Below are 21011 nucleotides of genomic sequence, written 5' to 3'. Positions count from 1 at the left end.
GTGTGGGTGTGTGTGTGTGTGTGTGTGTGTATGAGTGTATGTGTGTCTGTGAACACGATATCTCATCTCCCAATTAACGGAATGACTTGAAATATGTAACCTAAGGTCCTTCCCCTATATGGATCCGACACGAACAATTTCGATCAAATGCAATTTAAGATGGCGGCTAAAATGGCGAAAATGTTGTCAAAAACACGGTTTTTCGTGATTTTCTCGGAAACGGCTCCAACGATTTTGATCAAATTTATACCTAAAATAGTAATTGTTAAGCTCTATCAAATGCAACAAGTCCTATATCTGTAAAAATTTCAGGAGCTTTGCTTCATCTATACAAAGTTTGATTTTAGATTCTCAATTATCAGTCTCCATAGACAATTTAAACAAAGAATTTTAAGTGGAAAAGATTAGCATGAAAATCTCTGAAATTAATGTTCAGTAACATTTTCACCTAAAATTGAAAATAAGCTCGAAATCCGAGAAAACGTTATTATTTCAATTGCAAACTGTTGGCAAATGTTGATTCTATTAAATCATTCACTTTGAAGAGATAGCAGACCTCGTGTGTCTCCAGCGTCATTGTCCTGTCACCAGCTGGCTTGGATCTTTGATTAGTAGACTTGATATGCGCGGGAACACTAGCGTCAGGTGATAAATTTTCATAACGGCAAGGAAAGTTGTGTGAGTGCGCCACACCAGATTTTTTTGTTCTTGTATTCATTGTTCTTTTAGTTTTCATAATTTTGTGTGTACATTTTTCTTATTGTTCTCTCATTGTCAACTTCTTCTTCTTCTTCTTCTTCTTCTTCTTCTTCTTCTTCTCTTCTTCTTCTTCTCTTCTTCTTCTTCTTCTTCTTTCCATCAAGGTTCAGGCTCTTGCCTATTCCGACTCACGACAATATAGATCAAATCTATTACAGCACACAGTAAATCTAAAATTAAAATTGTTTTTTTTACATCATACAGTAAATCTATAATGAAACTGAAAATTTTTAGCAGCTACTACATCATTATGTATTCTATTGCCATCTTTTTCTAGGTCTACCTATATCTCTTTTCCCTTTCGGGTTCAGAATCTTTCAAATCCCTTTCTGATCTGTTGACATGATCTCTATTTATTGGTTTCGATATATCAGCCAGTAGGCAAGAGAAAGGTTGGCAGACCACGCAAAAGATGGCAATAATATATTAATTTCATATTGACTATAGAATATGATATTTGAATATGATATTACTTCACATAACAAATCGTAAATACCAGCTGAATGTGAGTCGGAACAGGCTATAGCCTAATCCTTGATTGTAAGAAGAAGGAGAATTAGAATGGATGGAAATAGAAAACATGAATAATTGACATCATTTTACGGTGCACAATAGAATAGGTTCAAGACCAGTGTGCTCCAATTATGATATACTTCTGTTTTTCATAATTTTTTCTATTTCCTGGTACACCTACATTCAATGACACTGTTTTCCGGAAGTAATCGGTGTTCAAATTCAGGTCATTGCGGAAGTAAATGAGGTCCGAATTCAGGTCACCCAATCCAGCTTTACATTCATAACCAGCAGCCATTGATAACACCAATAGCGCGGTCACTAGTTGACCTCTCACCCGGAACTAACCGCATTCATTTCAAACTATGAGCATCAGCTCAATGGAAAGCTATTCACAATTGATGCTGACACATTAAAGTTAATCTAAGTTTGGTCAACTAGTTGCAGGATTCAGTTGAATTGGGAGCATCAGTTCAATGGGAGGCTATTCACAGTTGATGCTGACACATTAAAGTTGATCTAAGTTTGGTCAACTAGTTGCAGGATTCAGTTGAATTGGGAGCATTCATGAGTGATGCTAACAGTTTGCAGTGAATAAACCTAGTTTGTGGAGTGGTCGATTAACTTGTAACCCGCCTGTTCATTGCTGATTAGTGTATTCAACTTTGCCAACAGCTCGGAAAATCAAACAGGTAGCGGTACTCTACATCACTGTAGTGGTCTCTACAGACTATAGTGAGGTCCACGTTATAATGGCAGTGTTTGATTAGCAATGGTATTTCTATCCTTGTCTATCATTCATTAAAGCTGATAGCGCTATCTCTATCTCGCTTTGCTGTCTGTTGCTAGATCGTCTTTTAATAATGTAGAATTGATAAATAAATAACAAGATATTCCATCTTAGTTATGAAATTTTTGAAAAATTCAATATTTTGCTTAATGAAATATAATTGAATATTTTCAACGAGAATGAACTGTTAATATTACATCAATAAACCTCTATCAGCTTTAGTCTATAGAAGGCATTGACAAGACAGAGGATCGGCAACGTTCTTCTCCTTTCTTTCTCCACTGCCATTATAATATGGACCTCACTATAGGTTGATAGGTACTCTGTAGTTTAATAAACAAGATCAATGGCAGATTGGTTGGTTGAAGTTTAGCTGTATGGAGTACTGGAAATTAGTTGACGTCAGCGAGAAAAACGGGGGAAATATCGAAATGTCAATCAGGTGGGTGTCAACTGCAATAAAAAAAATCTGGTGTGGTACACTTACACAACTTTCCTTGCTCATTGATCTATAAGCCTCATTTACGAGGATAATTTAGGGAATAACATTATGCCGATTGGCGGCTAAATAATTAAAACTACGATTATACTATTGTGATTGTGTTCAGAGTACATTTTCCTTTGTTTGAATTATGAAATTTGATGATTTTTAAATGTTCTACAAATAAAATATCGACATGTGTTCTTTTGAATAAACTGCTCTACCTACCTACCTCACGCACGAGAGGTTACAAAGTAAATTTCTCGAGGATAGGGTGGACCCCCTGTTGATTTCTCAGGGAGGAGACTCATGCCAGTTAATAGAGCTGATATATAACTATGCAGAGTATGAATTTGAAAAAAATCGGTCAAGTCATTTTTGAGAAAATCGTGATAGAAATTTAACAAAAATCATTCTTCTCAGGAATATTATGGAGCTCCTGCAATTTTCCCACAAATGAGACTCATTTTAGTTGATAGGGCTCATAGATAGCTATCTAGGGTATAAATTTGAAGAAAAACGTTACAGCCGTTTTCGAGAAAACCGTGAAAAACATGGTTTTTTAGCCATTATCCGCCATTTTTAATTGTATTTTATTGAATTTCTTATTGTCGGATCCTCATGGTATAAGGACCCTATGTTTAAAATTTCAAGTCAATCGGTTAATTAGGAATGGAGTTATCGTGTTCACAGACACACACACACACACCCACACACACAGACCAACACCCAAAAATCATGTTTTTGGACTCAGGGGACCTTGAAACGTATAGTAAACATGAAATTGGGGTACCTTGAATATTTTTGGAAAGCAATACTCCCCTTACCTATGGTAATAGGGCGAGGAAAGTAATGAAACGTATAAAAAACATGAAATTAGGGTACCTTTTTTTCGGAAAGCAATACTTTCCTTACCTATGGTAATAGGGCAAGGAAAGTAAAAATCGTTGAGGATCACGAACATCAGTTCGTGAACACATTTATTCCATTTCTATTCAGTACTTCAATTTTCATTTAAATTCTGATGAAGTTCAATTAAAATCTTAATATTCGCAGTTGATTAGTTGTTTACGAATATTATAGTTCATTATTATGGATCAAGTGTACATTCTGTTTTCAATAATATAATCAGTCAGATATTCTGTCTAGTAATTGCCGTTTCATTTTCATCAGTTCATTAGCCTAGCTCAACAGCTGATCAAAAAACCTTTCATTATTTGTGTTCATTATTCAATAATTGAAACATTTATAATAATATCATCTCATTGTCATTTGAAAGAATAAAAAAGTATAAACTCAACCTCCCACATGATTGAACATCATCTTTTAGGTTATTTAGACAAATCAGAATAAAAAATAAAAATACTTGGACAATTTCCTGATATTCAGATTACCTCAGATTTGCTAGAGCTATCACCTTCCACTTCTGCTTTCGGAAGTGCTTAGTAAACAACTAATTCTCATATATATATTTATATATATATATATATATATTGTTTATTTTTGTGTGAGGCGAAAAATAGCGTTCGCACCACGGGCAAAAATGTTTTTTCGGCTCTCAATCTTTTCTACTCGGCCTACGGCCTCGGACTTGAAAACCGATTTCGAGCCGGAAAAATCTCATTTTCTGCTCTAGGTGCGAAATATACTATTATGGATAGAGTCATTGATCAATTTCTCTGAACAACAGCAAACTCAGTAACTTATTTGCTGTTGTTCAATTGTTCCCATGACCATTATTTTTGGAATACTTGTCTAGTTTCGGCCAGAGCTCAGAGCTGCTAGAGCTCAACCGTGATTGGTCTACAGCTGATGGCCAATCGTGGGGCTTCACGCATGCTACAGAGTGTCTGATACGCCACTCCCTATTTTATACAGCCATAATTTCTTCATTCATGAACCGATTTGGTTAGAACTACATTTGTTAGAAAGAGCACTCCTTGAGGCCAATTTTTACACCATTTTCCATTTGTTTCAGTTTAGAAATGCCTCCTCTCTTGACTGTGGAAGAACTAGCCAAAATAGCAGCTCGTTATGAGGTCTGGGGATCTGTGGTGTGAGTACAAAGGTGGTGGAGGGCTGAACGAGGGATCCATGCAACACTGGATGCGAAAGCGGTTAAAAATTGTCATTCAAAATTACTAACAACAGGGATCGTGTCGCAGATGCAAGACGATCAGGAAGGCCATCAATTTCAAAGACAGCAGAGAATGTTGATAGAGTTCCTGAAATGTTCATGAGGAGCCCTAAGAAATCACTCCATCAAGGATCTCGTGGCTTCCATGGCTTAAAACTGAGATCTTTCTCAAGAATTGTTGCAACAGAGTAACTTGAAAGACTACTTTCACGAGATCCTTGATGCAGTGATATCTTAGGTATAACTATATCTCTTAACTGTATATTACCATAACTTATACTGCTAGGCTATATGACCTGTATTGTTGAAACAAAATAAAAGTTATAAAATACATTTTTTTATTTTATATCAGAAAAACGTGAGTAACCTGTGTTGTCTTTGCCTGAACCAATCCATGATAATTTATGAGTGTGCTATGTAGCCTCAGTTAGAATAGTGTAGTATTCATAGGATGATCAATTGTTCTCAGCACTTGGAGGTGGGATTTGGTCAGATCTTTTGGCGAAAGATCAGGGCATTCAGCCAACTATTGATTAAGTGACTTCAAAGACCGCAACAATATTCCTGTCAAGTGAGTGTATTAATCCGCTTCATTTTTTTACAGAAAAGTGACAATGAAACATTATATTATCTATCAATGTCCTGCCATGATTTCTCACTGACATTTATTCATGGCAAATTATTCTCTCCTAGCAGGTAACCGTGATAGCGTGCTCGGTGAGGGTCCAATCAAGAAATTGATAAACTAAAAGCTTGGCTTACTGGAATCTTGAAGTTTTCAAATAGGCCAAAATGGGCTTTGTCCAATGATAGACAATGATAGCAACACCAATTCTGATTATCACAACTCAGACCTCACTATAAAACATAAATGGAAGTATCATATCTAGCTGAAAAGAATTCATTAATTTGAAAAATATTCTCAATTGTTTAAAATATTACCATAGACTGGATGAACAGTCTTGAACCTTGAAACACCAATCAATGTTAATCAAAATCTGACATTACAAAGCGGACCTCACTAGGGTAGAGAGGTAGCTAGATAGAGTAAAGTACATACTAATGAATTCAAAATTGGTCTAAAACTATCCACGGTAATTTAAGAGACTATATGCGAAATTTCAAGTTATCCAGTCCAGTAGTTCAGACGAGAAGATGCGTCATTTTTGAATTTCCTATTCCGTACATGTATGAGCCGATTCTTTCCCTCATTAAAAACTAGTAGTTCTGTGAACAGTAGACCTCACGCAGTATTCTCATCCACAAGTACCCGATTGAAACAATAGACCTTATGGAAATACATCAATAGACTGGCTTCTCCACACATCTGTGTAATCAGTAATCACTTGTCAGCTGATTTATGATGAATAATTCTATAGTCTGATTTTACTCATATATTGGCGTATGAAGGAGGCTCCTTTTTCCTTTTATATTATCCTTGAAATGCAAAATTTCCAAAAACCTTGTATATACGTCGACGCGCAATTAATAAAGGGACATACCTGTCAAATCCATTACCACGTTTCGCCGTGAATGCGCAACATATAAACATTTAAACATTAAGAGAAATGTCAAACCGTTGACTTGAATCTTAGACCTCACTTCTTTCGGTCAATTATAGATGTGAACTAGAAGAGTGGAATAGGATTTCTCATCATTCTCTGAAACATCTATTTGGCGAAAGATCAGGGCATTCAGCCAACTATTGATTAAGTGACTTCAAAGACCGCAACAATATTCCTGTCAAGTGAGTGTATTAATCCGCTTCATTTTTTTACAGAAAAGTGACAATGAAACATTATATTATCTATCAATGTCCTGCCATGATTTCTCACTGACATTTATTCATGGCAAATTATTCTCTCCTAGCAGGTAACCGTGATAGCGTGCTCGGTGAGGGTCCAATCAAGAAATTGATAAACTAAAAGCTTGGCTTACTGGAATCTTGAAGTTTTCAAATAGGCCAAAATGGGCTTTGTCCAATGATAGACAATGATAGCAACACCAATTCTGATTATCACAACTCAGACCTCACTATAAAACATAAATGGAAGTATCATATCTAGCTGAAAAGAATTCATTAATTTGAAAAATATTCTCAATTGTTTAAAATATTACCATAGACTGGATGAACAGTCTTGAACCTTGAAACACCAATCAATGTTAATCAAAATCTGACATTACAAAGCGGACCTCACTAGGGTAGAGAGGTAGCTAGATAGAGTAAAGTACATACTAATGAATTCAAAATTGGTCTAAAACTATCCACGGTAATTTAAGAGACTATATGCGAAATTTCAAGTTATCCAGTCCAGTAGTTCAGACGAGAAGATGCGTCATTTTGAATTTCCTATTCCGTACATGTATGAGCCGATTCTTTCCCTCATTAAAAACTAGTAGTTCTGTGAACAGTAGACCTCACGCAGTATTCTCATCCACAAGTACCCGATTGAAACAATAGACCTTATGGAAATACATCAATAGACTGGCTTCTCCACACATCTGTGTAATCAGTAATCACTTGTCAGCTGATTTATGATGAATAATTCTATAGTCTGATTTTTACTCATATATTGGCGTATGAAGGAGGCTCCTTTTTCCTTTTATATTATCCTTGAAATGCAAAATTTCCAAAAACCTTGTATATACGTCGACGCGCAATTAATAAAGGGACATACCTGTCAAATCCATTACCACGTTTCGCCGTGAATGCGCAACATATAAACATTTAAACATTAAGAGAAATGTCAAACCGTTGACTTGAATCTTAGACCTCACTTCTTTCGGTCAATTATAGATGTGAACTAGAAGAGTGGAATAGGATTTCTCATCATTCTCTGAAACATCTATTTAGAGAATGGGTCAGTGTTTTATTATACTATTCAGGAATTGTAGAAGATGAATAAACAAAGATAAACTCAATGAACTTCGAACGAGGAAAGGTTCACACTTTCTGAAGCAAACTGAATCATGATAGAATAAGTTTGTAGAAGAACATTTTCTTTTACATATTGTTTGACACACTATAACGTAATACAACAATTGACAAGATTCGAAGAAAACAGGTATCCTGACCATTTCTCTCTGATCCTAATAATTTTCTTCTGATCCTGATTATTTTTCTCTGATTCTGACCATTTTCCTCTGATACAGATCATGTTCCTCTAATCCTGATCATTTTATTCTGATCCAGATCATTTCCCTCTGATGCTGATCATTTTCCTCTGATCCTGATCATTATCCTCTAATCCTGATCATCCTGATCCAAATCATTTTCCTCTGATACTGATCATTTTCCTCTGATCCTGATCATTATCCTCTAATCCTGATCATCCTGATCCAAATCATTTTCCTCTGATCCTGATCATATTCCTCTTATTCTGATCATTCTCCTCTGATCCTGATCATATTCCTTCTGATACTGACCATTTTCCTCTGATCCTGATCATATTCCTCTTATTCTGATCATTTTCCTCTAATCCTGATCTCTATAAATATCGTAAGATATACGTTATTCCGTCAGTACTCAGTCAGTTACATGGGGAACATTTCTATAATTTATAAGGAATGCTGATTGTTTGAGTAAATCTCACATTGAGTATTCATCTTTCATCACTAACTAAATGATTTTAGTAAACTGATTCCACTGACTGAACCCATTATTGCTTATCAGGATCAAAATCAATATTACTGTATAACAATATTTATTCTAAATAAAAATAATAAGAAATTGTCTAAAACCATAGCTTTATTGATACTTAGAAAGACCGGTTTCGGTTGTTACACCATTGTCAATCTCTGATAAACTCATATTATTACATTTCTATTTATTATTACCTTACAAATCTCTACCATCTCTCAAATCTCTACTTTACAAATCTCTACAAATAACTACCTAACAAATTCATTATTATTAGATATTTTGATCATGATATATAGTACGATGATCTACGAAGGATATTTCGGTAGGAAGTTCCTTTATAAGTGTGAGTCAAAGTTATGAGTACCTAGAATGAATTATTTATCCACCTGACAAATTAATTAGTAGTTATTTTGGTCATGATATAAAGTACGATGATTTTGGAAGGATACTTTGGTAGGGCAAGCTCCTTTATGAGTGTGAGTCAAAGTTTTTAGTAGAAGCAACTATTTATTCACCTGACAAATTAATTATTAGTTATTTTGGTCATGATATACAGTATGATTATCTACGAAGTATTCATTGGTGGGACAATCTCCTTTATAGGTGTGGGTCAAAGTTATCAGTGAAATGTATTATTCATCGACCCGACAAATTCATTATCAGTTATTTTGGGAATGCACCATGAAATAGTACGATCCTGTACGAGGGATACTCTGGTCCTTTATAAGTGGGAGTCACGTTCCCCATGCCTTACGATCGCATTTGTTAGAGCATCGAATCAGCCCTATTCTAAAAAGGGCTGTGAGATAATATCCCACCGAGAGAAATTTATCATGATCTAGATTCGGTATGAGGCCTATAATGGTGAACAGTGTATCTTAAGAGCCCTTATAATAAACACAATCACCTCATAAGTTGATTTGATTTACGAGGTCGTTCCACTTTAATAACCATATCCAAACTTTACTGCCTTTGCTTTATAAAGTACACAGCCGGCTCCATTATATGGGCTAACATTCCATTCTGCTGAGCCAGCACATCCTAATATAGATCGCCGATGCTTCATCTTTCCTCAAGCAGTCTGATTCAATAGCTATTATGGTTAAAGAATAATGATTGATAAAGATATTATCATGGAATTAATTTCGATTCAATTATTTGCAATCACTAATATCATTGATTATTATTGCTGTTTGATAAAGTACAATATTCATTGTTAAAATTATTGTACTCTACATAAACTTCACTTTCAGAAGCAAAACAATCTTTTTTACTTTCCTTGCCCTATTACCATAGGTAAGGAAAGTATTGCTTTCCGGAAAAAATTAAGGTACCCCAATTTCTAAATTTCTATACGTTTCAAGGTTCCCTGAGTCCAAAAAAGTGGTTTTTGGGTATTTATGTGTGTGTGTGTGTGTGTGTGTATGTGTGTGTGTGTGTGTGTGTGTGTGTGTGTGTATGAGTGGATGTGTGTCTGTGTACACGATATCTCATCTCCCAATTAACGGAATGACTTGAAATTTAGAACTTGAAGTCCTTACAATATAAGGATCCGACACGAACAATTTCGATCAAATGCAATTCAAGATGGCGGCTAAAATAGAGAGAATGTTGTCAAAAACAGGGTTTATTGCGATTCTCTTGAAAACGGCTCCAAAGATTTTGATTAAATTTATACCTAAGATAGTCATTGATAAGCTCTATCAACTGCCACAAGTCCCATATCTGTAAAATTTCAGGAGCTCCGCCCCATCTATGCAAAGTTTGATTTTATATTCCCAATTATCAGGCTTCAGATACAATTTAAACAAAAACTTCGAATGGAAAAGATTGAGAATGACAATCTCCTTTATAGGTGTGGGTCAAAGTTATCAGTGAAATGTATTATTCATCGACCCGACAAATTCATTATCAGTTATTTTGGGAATGCACCATGAAATAGTACGATCCTGTACGAGGGATACTCTGGTCCTTTATAAGTGGGAGTCACGTTCCCCATGCCTTACGATCGCATTTGTTAGAGCATCGAATCAGCCCTATTCTAAAAAGGGCTGTGAGATAATATTCCACCGAGAGAAATTTATCATGATCTAGATTCGGTATGAGGCCTATAATGGTGAACAGTGTATCTTAAGAGCCCTTATAATAAACACAATCACCTCATAAGTTGATTTGATTTACGAGGTCGTTCCACTTTAATAACCATATCCAAACTTTACTGCCTTTGCTTTATAAAGTACACAGCCGGCTCCATTATATGGGCTAACATTCCATTCTGCTGAGCCAGCACATCCTAATATAGATCGCCGATGCTTCATCTTTCCTCAAGCAGTCTGATTCAATAGCTATTATGGTTAAAGAATAATGATTGATAAAGATATTATCATGGAATTAATTTCGATTCAATTATTTGCAATCACTAATATCATTGATTATTATTGCTGTTTGATAAAGTACAATATTCATTGTTAAAATTATTGTACTCTACATAAACTTCACTTTCAGAAGCAAAACAATCTTTTTTACTTTCCTTGCCCTATTACCATAGGTAAGGAAAGTATTGCTTTCCGGAAAAAATTAAGGTACCCCAATTTCTAAATTTCTATACGTTTCAAGGTTCCCTGAGTCCAAAAAAGTGGTTTTTGGGTATTTATGTGTGTGTGTGTGTGTGTGTGTATGTGTGTGTGTGTGTGTGTGTGTGTGTGTGTGTATGAGTGGATGTGTGTCTGTGTACACGATATCTCATCTCCCAATTAACGGAATGACTTGAAATTTAGAACTTGAAGTCCTTACAATATAAGGATCCGACACGAACAATTTCGATCAAATGCAATTCAAGATGGCGGCTAAAATAGAGAGAATGTTGTCAAAAACAGGGTTTATTGCGATTCTCTTGAAAACGGCTCCAAAGATTTTGATTAAATTTATACCTAAGATAGTCATTGATAAGCTCTATCAACTGCCACAAGTCCCATATCTGTAAAAATTTCAGGAGCTCCGCCCCATCTATGCAAAGTTTGATTTTATATTCCCAATTATCAGGCTTCAGATACAATTTAAACAAAAACTTCGAATGGAAAAGATTGAGAATGAAAATCTCTACAATAAGAGTCCAGTAACATTTTCACCTAAAATTGAAAATAAGCTCGAAATTTGAGAAAATGTGATTATCCAATTGCAAACTGTTGGTTCTATTAAATGATTCACTATGAAAAGATAGCAGACCTCGTATGTCTCCAGCGTTATTGTCCTGTCACCAGCTGGCTCAGATCTTTGTTTATAAGTAGACTTGAGATTCGCGTGAACACTAGCGTCAGGTGAATTTTCATAATGGCAAGGAAAGTTGTGTGAGTGCACCACACCAGATTTTTCATTCAATAGATGGCTCATTACTGGATAAAGTATATCACTACTAGTGACGATATCGAATTTCATTTATACACTTAAGACTCCCTGATAATAATCTGAAGTCAAATTCTATGCCTCTCTCATGTATGCTCAATGTAAGCCAGCGCCCTTATTATTATCATACAGTATAGGAGGAAACTATGAATATGCTTATTCACTTTAATTATAAAATATAAAGGATTATCTCTGTAATCTGCTATTATATAGAGAAATATCACATGCAAGAGCAAGAATAACTTCTTACACCAAAATAACTATTAAATACGTTTCAAATCATCGCTTCCCAATCTCAAGATAGAAAGTTTTGCTGAGAAGTTGACATCCAGTAACTGCTGCCACCTACCGGCAGAACTGTGAAGTACACCTCGAATCATCTCTGACCAATCAGGAGAGAGGAGGCGGAGTTTAAAGGTTTGGCTTACCGGTTTTACGCAGTCACCCGATAAGAGCTGCTATCTATTGGCATATTTTGGAAGTACGTCTCGGATGATAATCGAACGTAGTCCGTTTGATGATAAATCAAGAGTTTTAACGTGTGAATGAGAAATCACCCAGTTACTACCTCTATATAAGCCAGCGCCCTTAATATTACCATAGAGTAATGGAAACTATAAAGGATTATTTATTTCAATAATAAACTATATAGGATGACTCCTGTCATCTATAGCATAAGACATATAGGAACACGTTTGGAATAATGATGAACAATCACGAAAGTAGTGAAGAGAGAGCAAATCTTGAATGTATGTCTTAAATCTAGAGTAGGCTAGTCATCAAAATTTTGTCCTCAAACAGTTCACTTCACAGTTGTGAATTTTATACTGTAGTATACAAGTCAACTGTTGCCGTAATTCGTGCTTTTCAATAAATTGGCAACAAACTGCCGAAATTTTTTGGAATCTCAGTTGAGAAAAATGGCCTACCGCAGAAACCAGACATGTACAAAAATCGGAGATTGCTTGAAGAGAAAGCTTGCAATGAGAAGAGAACAATAAATTTAAAAAAATGGAAGACTTGAAAAAGACGAGATTGTACATCCCTAGTGATAAGAAGAGTTTCTGGGATGAGATCTTTCTGTGGCCGACTGAGACTAATGTTGCCGATAATGACTTGTTTTGGACTGTTTCATAAATATTTCTATTTCATTGTGTAAAAACCCATATTTCCAAATGATTTTAACTCTGTAAGTGACTCAGAAAAATGATTAGAAACCTTTTCTTGTATTTTAAACTTTTTTTCACATTATTACAGACAATGTCCACAAAACAAAAACTAATTGAAAATGTGAAAAAGGGTACCTACCTTTCGAAAAATTACTTATCTACAAACCAATCATGTGTCATATTTTTAAAGAATTTTCATAAATTGTGCTCAACCTTCCGGCAGTCGCGCAGTTGTAAAAAGTACAACAGTGTCAGTTTTTTTGCTGAACAAAACTATTGAATGGGGTGGTGTCAGTGAATAAGTCACCTATGCATTCCAAACTTTTCCCCCATCACTTCACTGAGTTGCAGTATCAACCCAGCAATGGTTCAGTCTTTAGGTGCCCTTTAGTCGCGACAGTGCATAAGATAGGGAAAGACTGTATACGGGGACTGTAAACGAACCAATAGCACAGAATTGATGGCTTTGCTTGATGTACCTTATTATAGGCTATGAAATGGTAATCAGCATCCAAATGTTCATAGGCGTAAAATAATCCAAGAAGGTGGAAAAAGTAATTATACAATTAATTAATATTTTTTGACAGTAATGAGAGTACATAACACTTGTACAAAATACAACACGCGACTGCTCGTGTGACTGAGAAGGGCGCGACTACCGGAAGTTTAACAAGAAAAAGTGTTTTTGTCTCTTCTGAAAAGTTTGTTTTTCGGACATGTCTGGTCTCCGCAGTGGACCATTCCTATGCTGTGAACCTATCTTGTGTGTATTCAAAACTCTCACATTCAATACACGTATTCACACGAAAAACCTCTTATCAGGCTCTGAAACTCCGAAACCAATGGATGTCACCCTTCAATCGACAGTTCTATTTCTCTACAACACTCTATTCAAAAATGCAGATAGTTTACACTGAAAGAGGAGAATCCATTTGTTGTGAATTGATGGATGTGAGTCAGAAGGAAATGAAAGTGCCGTAGCTGTTGCCGCAGCTCTGTTTGTCATTAGGCGGGTGCCAGAATGTCACATTCACAGTCACAGCAGCAATTTAGTCGGAACGTGTCGTATAAAGTCGTCGACCGGACGTTCAGCCATTTATATTGAGCCGGCAACAGGTCGCGACATCCGACAAAAGTGGATGAAACATGCCTGCCGGCGGTCGACACGTCCCATTATTACTGCAAGACATCTGTGATGGATTTCATTGGATATTACATCCCCAGCGATCACGTCTTTGCTATAGACTGGCTGCTTGCTTTATTGAAATGGCACATTCAAACTTTCAACTTACCATGTGTCAGAAATGAGACGACACATAAACCTATCTTTAATAATCACTATGAAGAGAAGAATATTGGCTTATAACAATACTTAAGTAATAGTAGGGATTGCTTATAAAGGTATTGTTGTGAGTACTTAAATTCCTTTTTTTAATTATATTCAAGAGTAGCCCTATCAGAAAAAACAAGAATAGGTGTTGCTTATACACTTACGGGATAGTAGAATTCACGTCATTCGTGTATCGATACGGAAGACTAGTTTGTATCAAAATAAATATGAAATTGACTGTTGTTTGTATCAAGTTTGGTGGGGGATTTGATACGGAAGTATACTATACAATATTAGTTACCAAGATAATATTAATTTATTCAGGTGTTTAATTCATTCGTGTATCGATACGGAAGACGAGTTTATATGAAATAAATATGAAATCTAGTGTTGTTTGTATCAAGTTTGGTGGGGGATTTGATACGGAAGTATACTATACAATATTAGTTACCAAGATAATATTAATTTATTCAGGTGTTTAATTCATTCGTGCATCGATACGGAAGACGAGTTTGTATCAAAATAAATATGAAATTTAGTGTTGTTTGTATCAAGTTTGGTGGGGGATTTGATACGGAAGTATACTATACAATATTAGTTACCAAGATAATATTAATTTATTCAGGTGTTTAATTTATTTGTGCATCGATACGGAAGACGAGTTTGTATCAAAATAAATATGAAATTTAGTGTTGTTTGTATCAAGTTTGGTGGGGGATTTGATACGGAAGTATACTATACAATATTAGTTACAAAGATAATATTAATTTATTCAGGTGGTTAATTTATTCGTGCATCGATACGGAAGACGAGTTTGTATCAAAATGAATATGAAATTTAGTGTTGTTTGTATCAACTTTGGTGAGGGATTTGATACGGAAGTATACTATACAATATTAGTTACCAAGATAATATTAATTGACCAAACGAAGTGAGGTCTAAGATTCAAGTCGACAGTTTGGCATTTCTCTTAATGTTTAAATGTTCAAATGTTCAAATGTTCAAATGTTCAAATGTTCAAATGTTCAAATGTTTAAATGTTTATATGTTTATTTATTTGTTTATATATTTATATTTTGCGCATTTACAACGAAACGCGGAAATAGATTTTCATGAAATTTGACAGGTATGTTCCTTTTTAAATTGCGCGTCGACGTATACAAGGCTTTTGGGAATTTTGCAGTCCAATGATAATATAAAAGGAAAAAGGAGCCTCCTTCATACGCCAATTTATATTAGAGTAAAAATCAGACTATAGAATTATTCATCATAAATCAGCTGACAAGTGATTACACAGATGTGTGGAGGAGCCAGTCTATTGCTGTATTTCCATAAGGTCTATAGTTTCAATCAGGTGTTTAAATGTTTATATGTTTATTTATTTGTCTATATATTTATATGTTGCGCATTTACAACGAATGCGGAAATAGATTTTCATGAAATTTGACAGGTATGTTCCTTTTTAAATTGCGCGTCGACGTATACAAGGCTTTTGGGAATTTTGCATTCCATGGATAATATAAAAGGAAAAAGGAGCCTCATTCATACGCCAATATTAGAGTAAAAATCAGACTATAGAATTATTCATCATAAATCAGCTGACAAGTGATTACACAGATGTGTGGAGGAGCCAGTCTATTGCTGTATTTCCATAAGGTCTATAGTTTCAATCAGGTACTTGTGGATGAGAATACTGCGTGAGGTCTACTGTTCACAGAACTACTAGTTCATTCAGGTGTTTTAATTCATCCATGTATTGATACAAAAGACGAGTTTGTATCAAAATAAATATGAAATTGAGTGTTGCTTGTATCAAGTTTGGTGGGGGATTTGATACGGAATTATACAATACAATGTGTTACCAATATTTTTCCAGGTGTTTCATTCTAAAGAATAATTAATTTCAGATACTGACAACTGACCCCTGATTGTAAGAACTCTCTGTAGAAAACGATTCATTTTGAACGATACTATATCTAATTCATGAATCGATTATGATCAGATCGAATAAGATGAGTAATTTAAAAAAAAAATCCAATGTTTTAATTCTTAGTCGCTTCCACAACGTATTATATATGATTATCTGGTTGACACTCCAATGCAATGTAATCCAAATAATATTATTTCTAAATCATTTGTGTCATACTTTTTTATATGTAGTTTGTTTTGGCGTTTAACTGTGAACCTCTTCGAATTGTACTTTTTTCATGAAATGTATTCTCAATAAATAAATAAAGAAAACACACTGAAGTTCTTGTCCTAAATAGAAGCGGGGAGATTTGTCTCTTTGTTTTGAACGTTCATGATTAAAACAAAGAACACTGACAGAAGAAATCAGTGGAAGAAAAAGGAGAAAGAGAAAAAGAAATGAGAGAAAGATAAAGAGAAATGATGGAAAGAAAAAGAGAAAGAGAGAAGTCAGTAGAAGAGAGGACATACACAAGCTGCACCCAGCGGTCAAATGGGAGTGATACAAGGCTCCGATACACACTTACACTGTTTACGTCGTGACGTCATCACTGCCAGTCACATTATTTGTCACTCTCTCTCTCACACTCTCTCTCTCTCTCTCTCAATCTCGCTCCTACTCTCTCTGGAAGTGATAACGGTATATAAACTTTCCGACAACTACCTTTATAACGACCATTCCTTCCTATTCGACTCCAAAAGTGTTCATTGGTTTATCTCGACTTGTGACGGATGTTCAATCATGAATACATCGAATTTCCAGCTCTGACAGTATGTTGGAAAGATTGACGACGAGGAATCTCCCGGTTTGTCAAAACCACACCACCCCATCAACTTTTCGATAATAATTATCACATATTGATTCTTTCAGGCTGTCACCATGAGTGAGAAAATGAACAGTGTTGAAATTTTTGCTACGCTGACTGACGGAGGTTCAAAGTTATTAGTGTTTGAAGGTTTTAAGTATTCACAAAATATATCTTTATCTATCACCCACATAGTCTTTGTCGTTAAAACAAAATTCAGAAATGAAAAGTCAAAACATTAGAATGAATGATTGAGACGATGTGTCTGCTAGAACCAATTTGACAGAGATTATTCATTCAAGATGACTGTATCTTGATGAATGATTATTCGTACAATCATGGTTCTAGCCCAACCTTTTAATAACTTATCAATTGGAATGTAATTGTAGGATAGAAATATGTATCTCATTAACTTGGCCAATATGTTGTCATAATACAGTAGTGTTTTGCTTGAAGCTTCCTTAGGATACTGTAGTGAATTTGAATTTCGCTCCTTCAGTTGGGGAACGTAATGTCGGCTGCTAGTGAGAGTGAAATGGCATCACTCGTGATGACGTCACGGACGTTCACTTTGTTACGTTCAATCTGTGAGTGGCCAAACACATTCTGACCACTGGGCGCAAGTTGCAGATTCCCAGAAGAGAAAGGGGAAAGAGGAAGAGAAAGGAGAACGAGGAAGGAGAAGAAGGAAGGAGAAAGAGAACATCAAGAGAAAGAGAAATTCAGTAGGAAGAGAAAGTAGAAAGAAAGGCAAATTGATGAGTTGGATAAGAGTTGTGGTGGCCAGCTAAGATAAGAGTGCTTGATACACTCAGCTGAAGATCGAGCTCAGCTCTCCGTCAGGCTTAATCAAGACACCTTAAGACACTTCCGAGATACCTTAAGACACTTCAAGATTGATCTGTATGGGATACTTTGGCTGCCCACAATACTTCCTTAACTTTCACATGTTCCAGTTAGGGAGTTCGGTGAATTTGTAAATCTTCCGTGAATATCACGGTAACGAGTACGTCCTAGTAGCGGTTCCAGTTACTTATCTCAGTTACCCGTTTCTTTCAAGGCTGTTTCAAAAAATATATTACTCCTCTGTTTACATAATGTACTAATGAAAGTAAAGTGTTTTCTCCAATATGCAGAGTGAGTCATATGTATAGGAACCCTTCAATAAGTTGGAGACTGTTGTAGATAATAATTCTGAAACTTTCAGGATAATTTATTGATCAAATACTCTACTTTTTTATGTACAACTGGATTTCAACCCCTCATAAGGGGGTGACTCAGGGGTTGTAACTCAAATATTTTTAATGTAAACACCCATTGTGTGGTACATCATCTTAAAGGCCTTTTCAAAACGAGAAAGATGACATCAATAAAATTGTTCTATGATACTTTCATCCAAAATGGCGGCTGATTGAACTTTATCAATTATTTCTTTGAAAACTAAAACCTCGATCAGCCGCCATTTTTGATGAAAGTATCATTAAAAATTTTTATTGATGTCATCTTTCTTGTTTCAGAAAGGCCTTGAGAATGATGTACCACACAATGAGTGTTATCATTCTTGAATGATATTTTCTTGAAATGAAAACTTCAATCAGCCGCCATTTTGGTTGCAAGTATCATGGAATATTTCAATTGATGTTATCTTCCTTGTTCTATGAAGGCCTCTAAAATGATGTGACACAAAATGGGTATTCACATTCAAAATATTCGAGTTACAACCCCTAATTTACCCTCTTATGAGGGGTTGAAATTAAGTTGTAGGTGAAAAAGTAGAGTATTTGACCAATAACTTATCCTGAAAGTCACAGTATCATATGAAGGGTTCCCATACATATGACTCACTCTGTATGTTTATTAATTGTTTGTTTATTTATCACATAAATATCAGGAGAAATTAGGTTCCTCAGGCCTTTATTTAGAGAAAGAGTTAGGAATGAGGAGATAGAAAGAGAACTGAGCATAGAAAGCATAAGGAGAAAGATAGAAAGACTACGCTGGTTTGGACACGTGAAGAGAATGGGAGAGTAAAATGGGAAAAAAGTAGAGTATTAGACCAATAACTTATCCTGGAAGTTACAGTATTATATTCACAACAGTCTCCAATTTATTGAAGGGTTCCCATACATATGACTCACTCTGTATATCTTCAAACTTGATACTTTAAGGCTGTGCAAAGGCTAAAAATAAACTTTCTACTCGTGATATTTTTCAAAGTTTTTCGATTTGTATATCATCAAGCTATCAAGATGAAAAAGTTTTCTCAGGAAAACATTTTTTTCCAATCATTACTTTTTGAGATATGAGCGCCTAAAGTTAAAATTTTTGGGACAGAACATTTCAAATTCGGTAAGAGACAAATCCATGAGATTTACAGGATATATTCTTCATGGTATTGTTGATCTATTAAAATAAAAAAATTCTGAATATATCAATTTTTAAGATAGTTATTCAATTTACTGAAAATAACTTTTAGTTGAGTTATTTTTGGTAAATTAAAAAACTTTTTCAAAATTGATATTTTCAGAAAATTTCTATTTTACTAGATCATCAATACCATGAAGAATCCATCCTCTCAATCTCATAGATTTATATCTTACCGAATTTGAGATGTTCTGTCCCAAAAATTCAAACTTCAGGCGCTCATATCTCAAAAAGTAATGATCGGAAAAAAGGTTTTTCTGAGTAAACTTTCTCATTTTGATAGCTTGATGATATACAAATCGAAAAACTTTGGAAAATATCGCGAGTAGAAAGTTTATTTTTAGCCTTTGCACAGCCTTTAACCAGAGAATGGCCATACAATGTTATTGGTTATAACCTTAGATGAATAGAGAGATCAGAGAATAACTACAGTATCTATTGATTCATTGAATAAACTTGGAGAGATGAAATGAATAGATATAATTAGGGAGAATATAGATGAATAGATAGAATAATGACTAGAATAGATACAGAAAAATCCTTGGATGGTTAATCCCCCATTCCTAAATCCTGGATTCGTTACTGCCATATTACTTATACCTATTCATACACTTCAGTTAAACTAGAATAATAAGATTCTACAACAAATTTCAGAAATGTTGCACGAAAACATAGAATATATTAGGAGTAATAAATAATATGTGACTCACCCAGAACAATCCATATGACAGTAGTGTTGCCGGTGGTTGAGACGAGCAGCATAGCGCCGAACAATGAGGTCCAAATGGCTTTCTGCCACCAGGGCAAAAAGTAGGGATGCGAATTGTTCGGATAAAGGCAGTCATGCAGCATGATTTTCAGCGTGGCGCGGTCGCGATGCGAATTCAACATGGTCGCTAGAGCATCCAACATCTCACTGCTGTTTAGGCCGCTCAGTTCGGGCAGTAGTTGGCTAGTACAGTTCTTGAGATTGTCGTCATCCATCTTGAAAAGCAACGACACTTCCTATCCGTTCCCTAACATCAATTCAATTACCTAACAACCCTAATTCAAACTCAGTGCAATCCAAAACTAGCGCAATCCAAAACTTGGTATTAATTTATTTAAATAATCCCTAGTCGCATCCTAATTTCACTGATATCAAACTATTTCTCTCATCTAACTCTTTTGAGAAAAGTGTTATCTCATTGTCTGTTGTACTAGAAGATATTCCAGGGATATCCAAATCAACAACCTATAAAACATCGAACTTATTCATTCAACATAGTAATAACATGGAATTTATTTATTCAAATACTCCTCAGTCGCATCCTAATTTCACTAATACCAACCTAATAACACTCCTTTCATCTAACTCTTTCTAGACAGTGTTATTCTATTCTCTGTTGTACTTGATATTTTGTGGATATTCAAATCAACAGCCTACAAAACATCAAACTTTGAATTTATTTATTCAAAAACTCCCTAGTCGCATCCTAATTTCGCTAATATCAAACTATCAACACTCTTTTATTTATTTCATCCAACTCTCTTGATAAAATTGTTATCTCATTCTCTGTTGTACTAGAAGATAATCCAGGAATGTATCA

General features: G+C 35.1%; 1 protein-coding gene across 1 annotated transcript in view; it reads right to left on the bottom strand.

Annotated features, from left to right (window-relative positions):
- Positions 1-20566, bottom strand: part of LOC111052250 (tachykinin-like peptides receptor 86C) — a 282428-nt gene extending 261862 nt beyond the window's left edge. Inside the window, 1 exon segment of the mRNA XM_039419715.1 lies at positions 20133-20566. Within this exon segment, the coding sequence (XP_039275649.1) occupies positions 20133-20406 (274 nt within the window). The 5' untranslated portion in view covers positions 20407-20566.
- Between the last annotated feature and the right edge of the window lie 445 nt (positions 20567-21011).

Source organism: Nilaparvata lugens, chromosome 1 (assembly GCF_014356525.2).
Source record: "Nilaparvata lugens isolate BPH chromosome 1, ASM1435652v1, whole genome shotgun sequence".
NCBI classification, from domain to species: Eukaryota; Metazoa; Arthropoda; class Insecta; order Hemiptera; family Delphacidae; genus Nilaparvata; species Nilaparvata lugens.
This window is presented reverse-complemented; position numbering and strand designations above follow the sequence as displayed.